Here is an 8,352-nt window from a genome sequence, read left to right on the forward strand (position 1 = left end):
TTTTCATTTGTCCTACCTTGCCTAAAAAGAGACTCCCGAATAGTTTCCAAACCTTATTTCTCTATCGAAGGCCACTGTGGGAGTGTCCTCGAATGTCTTCCAGCATGCTTATGTTTGCTCTATTGCCACTTTGCTATCCCGGTGCCGATCCCTGTCGTAGGTGCGAAGGTGCGATGCCTTCCTGACACTCGCGTTGTTATCATCACACATATCGATGTGATTATCATTCCAAACACATTCCGTACATGTCTATATCGCCGTGTTAAGTCAGGCTCACGATGATGATTATGTGTAGCAACGACGGGGGAGTAGTTTAATAGAGGACTGGCATATTATGCCCAGCAGCACTTCTCCTGGGAGTGTTTAGTAATTGGATTTAATTTCCGACTGCTAGTCACATCGCTGCCAGTCAGTCGGGATAGTCGTTTTCGATCTACCGAAGTAGAAAGGTGTTGGATTTTATTCGTCTTCTGATATGGGCAACAAGGTGGTGACTTTTACTGACCAGCAGTTGGAGGATTATCAGGATTGCACGTTTTTTACGAGAAAGGAAATTCTTCGGGTCCATCGGAGGTTCCGTGAGACTAGCCCGGATCTGGTGCCGATGGTGATGACCGAAGGTTTGGCTACTTCCATACGGGTGCCACGGGAAAGGATTGAAAAACTTCCGGAACTGGTAGAGAACCCGTTTAAAGTGCGGATGTGCGAAGCGTTCTCCCGTGATCGAGATGGAAATCTGTCATTTGAAGATTTGTTGGATTTACTTTCGGTATTCAGTGAACAGGCTCCGAGGGATATCAAGGTGTTTTATGCATTTAAAATTTATGGTAAGAAAGAAAATACTTGAAGAATTATTTCATTTAATTCCAATTCAAGGATTTGTGGTTCGTTGATAACGCATAACAACGTATCCACGTTCATTTTAGCTGCTCGGCTTATTATACATTTTCAAGTCAGACAGATCAAAGTGAACGGCTTTGGCTGAACGCAAGCTAGTTGTCGTATGTCCGAGCACCGCCCTGGAAGGATTCGTAGTGTCATGAGGATCGCTGCACTAGCAATGTATTGGTTCTGTACGCTATGAGTCGGCTGCGAGGTTTGCTGAAACAGAAGGTCAAATTTCACAAAAGGAATGTAATATTAAGGTTTTGCTAGATGCATAATTTATAAAGCCTGCAGCTGATTAAAAATTCTTACCTAATTTAGCTTGAATATTTTACGTTGAACTAACAGCAACTGCGTCTGCTGTGTGTTCGAGACATGCTGACAATGCTGCACTTCCGCTATTTCTATAAATAAAATTCATGCTAAATAGCGTTTTATTGAATTTAATCTAAATAGTGCAGTGTAATCAATCAGCTGGAATTAAAGCAGTCTTTTGTCATTTAATCACTATTTGGAATGTGGAAAAAAATATCGCTGTTCATATTGACCACCCTACGTGCATCGAAAATATCGCAGTCATTGTTTCTCAGCTGCGAACTCATTCAGTAGAGATTTTTTTTTAATTTTTGAAAATATAATAATTAAATCTTGTACGAATCACTTCGGTGTCGAACTGAAGCGTAAGGGTAATTCAGCGTAGAAATATAATCGGAGATTCTTTCCCCTTTCGATTATCTCTTCAGCAATATTCCTGTGGGTGAAAATTCGTTATTAAGTTTCGCTGACACAAAGAAACACTTTTGAACTTTGAGGTTCAGAGTTTTCTGGATGCGTTTTACTCAATTTTCAAGTATTGAGTTAGGTCTAGAGCTGATATTAGAACTGTTCGAAGAAAAGAACTGAAACTTTTCAAGGTTGTTCTAGTTCGGAATGCAAGAATTATAGCAGATATTTAGATATTAAAACCAAAAAATCTGTTCTAATCTGTTTTAATGATGTAAACATGGCCTTCCTCATAAAGACTGTCCCAGAAAGTATGGACGCACTTTGATTTCGCTGTAAATAATTCACAAGTGTTAGATATTCAAATTTTATTCAATATACTGATAATATTAGACTACAACAACAGAATATTATTCTCAACATTTGCTACTTAGCCATTGTAGACTAGAAGGCGCACCTTCTTGCGAACGTTCCTCATGAAATTTCGTACAGACTTCTTATCGACGAGTTTTGACACTTTTCTCCAATCTTTTTCGAACTGTTGAATGGTTTCGGCTGCCGGAACATGTTTCCTAAGATGTGCCTTCGTTAATGCCCAAAATTCCTCAATTGGAAGTTGTGGGCAATTTGGTGGATTCATGTCTTTTGGGACGAAAGTGACATTTTTGGTAGTATACCATTCTACCGTTGATTTCGAGTAGTGGCAAGAAGCAAAATCTCGCCAGAAGACAACAGGATCTTTGTGGCTTCGAATCATGGGTAGAAGTCGTTTTTGTAAACATTCCTTGATGTACACACTTAGAAAATTTCGCAGTATTCGGTAATTTTTTACCGAATTTTCAACAGCTGAACGTTCGGTAATCAGTTCGGTAATTGAATTGATTACCGATCGTTCGGTAATTGCTGAACTGTCAAACAACTACCGTACACTGTAAACCAAATGGATCTAACAGATTGTTCGGTAATTTTTGTTTGTTTGTTTTCCTTTGGTTAAAATTCTGGATTTTCAAATTTCAAAAAACAACACATATTCACAAAAACGAATGGAGAAAATGGTTTTATTCGACGAGAAATTTTAAAAGTGTCAGATGTTCCGACTGACCGGAATTATGAGCGCCTTCCAACACACAGCACAATCCATCGAGTTCAACAAAAATTACCCTTGAACGATTTGTGTTGGCAGCAAGTGGACAAGTGATTCAAAATTATTTTCTGCCTATAAGTAAACAAAAAGCTGTTAGTGGCTCTAATGTCTTAAAAACTTTTATCACCTGTACCTCAATCCATTCGATGAACCCTTGAACATTTTTTTCGTTTGGTTAATGAAAAGACACTCACTGAATATTTTAATAACTGTTTGACAGTTAATTTCATGACAATCAGTTTTCACAGAAGTTCGGTTATTGGAAGATAACTTTACCAAACGGACAGTATGATTTTTACCGTATTTGGCGACTATTCAGGTTTACCGTATCAATTGTATATCTAATACAGAATTCTGTAATGAAAATTTACGTTAAACTGATCGTTCGGTGAACATTTGCATAATTGTTGTAAAATAAAACCCATGTACCGAAATATCGGTTATTTCTATAGATTACCGAAAGATCTCGTCAAAAATATTACCGAACAAAGGAATTAAATCTTAGTGTGTATATTTCGCTGTTCATTGAAGCAGTGGTGATTAAGGGTTTTGAAATCTTACCGCAGCTACAAATTATTTGCCAGACCATCGCTTTCTTACCAAATTTTTCGACTTCAATCGATGTCTCGGACTGGTTCAACACTTGCCCTTCTCGCACCGCATAATATTGTGGTTCCGGCAAGGATTTGTAATCGAGTTTCACGTAGGTTTCGTCGTCAAATTCAAATTTCTAGCAAGAATCGTATTGTACAGCTTTCGAACCTTCGGGCTGATCGATACTTCTTGTTACAGACTACGTTTTGGTAGTTTCTGCTTTTTATAGGTTCGAAGATTCAAACGTTCTTTAGCACGAAGAACATTTGACTTTTTTTCGACCCGTTTTCGGTTTATCCTCAAAGGTGCTATCCTCACCGAACTTCCTGATTGCATTTCGCACGGCATTTTCACTTACTCCTTCAATTTTGCTATCTTTCTCAGTGACAGTCCGCGTTCTGTGCACCACTTGTACACAATTTTTTGGCGTTGTTCTGCTGGAAGTCCACGCATTTCGAAACAAACTAATGAAAACAAATAAACAACTGCATAAGTGTTTAGAGAAGAGTGTAAACAACAGGACGCAGCCATAAAAATTGACAGATTCTGAACCATTGCGAACTGGCAGCGGTTTTTGGGTGCGTCTATACTTTCTGGGACAGTCTTTATAACTCATGTTTTCATAAATAATACCAAGAGATTCTCGAAAAAACTTGAATAAGAACAAAAAAGTTGGTTTGAACATAACCTTCCCAATTTATAAAAAGTTTTGAGCCAAATTTATAAGAAATTTTCGTTTTCTTTTGCATTTGACGGTACATGACGGTGTAAATTTTAAACGCACTTTACCCTGTTTTTCCGGAACCGGAAGTCGCATCCGAGCAAAGGCAATAGTAGTTTATGCGACCATAAAAAAGGTTAATTTGAGTCTAGATTTTGGGAAAATCCACTCAGCCGCCTCTGAGAAAATGATTCATTTTTGTTTTGACACAATATTCGGGGCTTCAGGAACCGAGAACAGAGAACCTGATATCGGTTCGTTTTACTAGCAACAAACAATACCTACAAATCAAAACAATTTTGAGTCAAATTTAGAAGAATTTTGCATTATCGCTCTAAATGACGGGTTGCAATTTCGTACATACTTCACCCTGCAATTGCGAAACCGAATTCTATGTCAACTTATGGAACTATAATAAACCGTCGAAAAATTGTGTACAGCCATTTCCAAGAAATTGTAGTGATTGCCGGTTTTGAGCACAATATCACTTTTTTCGGTACTTCCCGAACCAAAAATCAATGTATTTGTTCATCAACTAACCAACTTGTACTATATTCGAACTAGCACGTATTCGAATTAAAATTGATAGGGATCTATGGGATTGTAAGACCGAAGCTTGTGAATCTTTGAGAAAGTCGAGTGCGCTTTTTTATTTTTTTGCTCATTTTATCCCATTACTCTGGAACCGGAAGTCGGATCAGCATGAAATTCAATAACATTCTAGGGGACTATAGGGCCTTTCATCGGTTTTGTGGTCTCTGAGAAAATCGAGTGCACTTTTTTTATCATTTTTGTTGCACATTTTACCCCGTTACTTTCGAACCGGAAGTTGTGTACTTTCAAACCGAAATTTTGTGGAAATTATGAATGTTCAAAGCCGTTATAAGGGTTTGATTCTTGTGGTGGCCGAGTTACGATGTGTTACTTTAAAGGAAGTTACGAGGTATTCTATACGTCGCTCTTTTGTAAGTTATAGGTGTTACATGCGTTACTTTTTAGTATGTTATAGGTGTTGATGATGATGATGATGGTCCCACCTCATACCCCTACAAAGTTGTGAGCAGAACTAGTTATCTAAATGATAATTAATATTTTGCACATATCTTAACCAGTAAACAAAAGAAAACGATCTGATTAATCTAGCAGGTATAGATTCTTCTTCAAAAGAACGACTGACCACAAAATAACATTCAAATATTTCGGATTTACTATCCAGGGTTAATCAAGAAAATTTCCAACCCGGGAAGATCCTTGATCACATCAGGAATCGAATCCGATATCTTTACCAGTATCAGACAGTAATTCACCTGACCCTTCCCGCCGAGCCAGTTCATCGCTACAGACATCAGCTACGATGGAGTAACGAGACTGCGGATGAGCAGAGCCAAGCCCAATTCCATCGACAACTGTCGATCCCAATTAGTTTACCGAATCTATTCCTTAAATTATTAATCAAACCTTGCGATCAAGGTCAAGAGCAAACTTAACACACCGAATGCTAAGGCTCTTCGGCCAGTCCTGTTCGCTTTCCAATACAATCTTCGTAATACGTAAAAAATAAAAAAATCTAAAAAAATTGAACTTACTAACTAAATATTTGCTTACAAAGCGGACTTTATGTGTGAAATACATAACTTTTTGAACTCCACCAATGTCGTCGCGCGCTTGATTTCTCTTGGCATCGAATTGAAAAAACTTATTCCTCTGTACAATAATGAGTTTTGCAATCTGGCTAACAAAAAGCTTGGTGTTCTAGCATCAGATGTGTTTCTAGTATTGTACCTATGCAAATCAGTTCCTCTTTCAATTCGATCACACAAATATCGAGGCAGCATGCCATTCAAGATCTTGAAAATAAATACCATGGTTAAGTAGTAAATTCTCTGTTTCACTGAAAGCCATTGTAATGCGTTCAGTAGAAAATCTGAAGAGGTATATCATTTTAGAATTAATCGCATGATCTTATTTTGCAGTTGCTGTAATCTCAAGATTTGTGTGTTATTAGCAAGAAACAGAATGGATGGGCAAAAGTCAATGTGTGGTGAAATGACTGTTTTATACAGTAGAATCTTACTACGGATCGTTAGGTCATTTCTCAAACGACACAATATACCGTACTTTTTGGCAATCTTCTTGATGACGTTATTAATATGAGATTTGAATGTTAACTTTTCATCAATTATGACTCCAAGATACTTCATTTCTCTAACGCGATCAATAGTTTCACCATCAATTTCCACATTGGCGTCATGACCGGTGCTAATAGAAGAAATAACCATATATTTAGTTTTCGCGACGTTTAGTTTTTAACAACAAGTTTCAGAATTTTTTCCAGGGTGTGCAACATGTTAATGGGACGGTACTCCTCGGCTTTATCCGTTCCAGTAACCTTGGGGATAGGAACAACCAAACTTTTGGCACATGCCCCGTGTACAACGATTCATTTACCAAATCCAGTAGATCGTGTCCGATAACATGAAAGCAATTCTGTATCACTTTTGAGTTTACATTGTCAATACCAGTCGATTTTCCTATATTGAAACAAATATTTTTCAATTGTTCAAAAGTGATTGGTTGAAATTCATCAAGTCTAGTTTGTTACGAAGCGTTACAAACGTTACTGTTTTGTAAGTTTGAGGTGTTACGAAGCGTTAGATGCGTTGTTTTTTTGTAAGTTATAGGCATGTTATGGTATTATGCAGAACGGAAATTTCCCTTTTTAAACTTTTAATGTTTTTTATATTAATAAAAATAACGCATGGAATTCACTCAACCTTCGTAAAAATAAGCCGAGACCCGCAGGTCCGAGTCGATGCCAATCGATTCAGCTCGACAAATTGAGCAAACTTCTGCATGTGTCTGTTTGTGTGTACAAAACATGGGGACGTAGATTTCAGGAAAATACTTATCTTGACTCACCGATTGTCAGAAATTTATACAACTTCGGCCTGACTGATGGGTCTGGCCAGACCTCTCTACATTTTGTTGTTAATTAGAGGTGTATTTAGGCTAATTGCTTACAAATCAGGAACATATTTTTCGTATAGATCTATAGTAAAAAAGAAATTTCGGAAGCTGCATGGAACCTCAAGTCGATAGATAAAGTAATAATATGTTAAATTAAGGAGAAAATCTGTTGATATATACACTGTCGTTCTTCCTAACCACAATTTTTAACGCACAATTTTTTAAGACACTAAGTTTTCCAAATATGTGAATTAAAATATTAAAAACGAAAACAATACCGACCCCTTGTGAGGTGAATGATCGAAATAATAACAAAACAAGGTATATCCGATGACTCCTTATGACAATTTGATAAAATTCCTTTGTAAACATGGCACTCTTTTGGGTTTATTTAAAAAATCTGGTAATTGAACTAGTATGCATTGGTATTATGGTTTGTGCAGCGTATATTTATTGAAACAATCGAGCCACAATTCACTATGAAAAATTACTGTTAATTTTGTTATTCGCAGACTACGACAACGATGGTTTCATCGGACAGTCGGACCTGATGAACGTGATCACCGCACTGACCCGCAACGAATTAACCGTAGAGGAACATCAACAGATTGTGGATAATGTCATTGAGGAAGCGGATGTTGACGGGGACGGAAAACTGTCCTATCTGGAGTTTGAACACGTGATTACTCGGGCACCGGATTTTATGTCTACGTTTCATATTCGAATATAGAAAGCTGAACGTTGAACGCTGAGCGCTATCTGGTGGAAACAAATACGAACTTAATTCTAAAGCGCACACAGTCCATCTGGTGTTATGAATAGTGAAGCTTCGGAAAGCGGAAAGCGTCCCATTCGAACAGTGTAGACAGAAACCAACTTTCGGAAAGGCGTTATGTTGCGACCGGTACTGATTGAAAACTGTTAGAAACTGTATATCAGTAACGGTTTTGATTATTTTTATTTATGCAGAACCAAAATGTTAAGTTTGAATATTTTCATTTAATGGATCTTATGCTTCAATTCAGTGAAGTGAATTCAATCTAAAATTGACGAAATAAACTGAACGTCTGAGTGATCATAGATTAATATTGAGTATTATATTTATTACGTTTCAGTTTGTTTTCTTTGGACGGAACCTCAAGAGGAAAGTATGAATTCAGAATTCTTCGAAACTTGAATTCTTTCAGAAACTTTATTTTTTTGTAAGTTGTCACAGTGGCAGCAGTCTCTTGCTTCAGTTCTACACTGGACCCTTGATAATATTTGCTTCTATGAGCTTATATAAAATTGTCCTTATAATGTGTTTTATAGTTTAGTT

The 8,352-nt window shown here is 37.2% G+C and overlaps 1 protein-coding gene across 1 annotated transcript; it reads left to right on the forward strand.

The window, feature by feature from the left end:
• The first annotated feature begins 417 nt into the window (after window positions 1–417).
• On the forward strand, window positions 418–8,105 carry LOC131432701 (calcium and integrin-binding family member 2). Its single transcript, XM_058599139.1, has 2 exons — window positions 418–827; window positions 7,547–8,105. The coding sequence occupies exons 1-2, from the start codon at window positions 476–478 to the stop codon at window positions 7,762–7,764; spliced, it is 570 nt and encodes a 189-aa protein (XP_058455122.1). The 5' UTR covers window positions 418–475; the 3' UTR covers window positions 7,765–8,105.
• The last annotated feature ends 247 nt before the right edge of the window (window positions 8,106–8,352 follow it).

Source organism: Malaya genurostris, chromosome 2 (genome assembly GCF_030247185.1).
Source record: "Malaya genurostris strain Urasoe2022 chromosome 2, Malgen_1.1, whole genome shotgun sequence".
NCBI classification, from domain to species: Eukaryota; Metazoa; Arthropoda; class Insecta; order Diptera; family Culicidae; genus Malaya; species Malaya genurostris.

Bases quoted from the DNA above. Each gene is read 5' to 3' on its own strand.
- LOC131432701 (XM_058599139.1), top strand. From the start codon at position 476: ATGGGCAACAAGGTGGTGACTTTTACTGACCAGCAGTTGGAGGATTAT. The intron at 828-7,546 runs GTAAGAAAGAAA...TGTTATTCGCAG, and splicing joins TTATGCATTTAAAATTTATG to ACTACGACAACGATGGTTTC.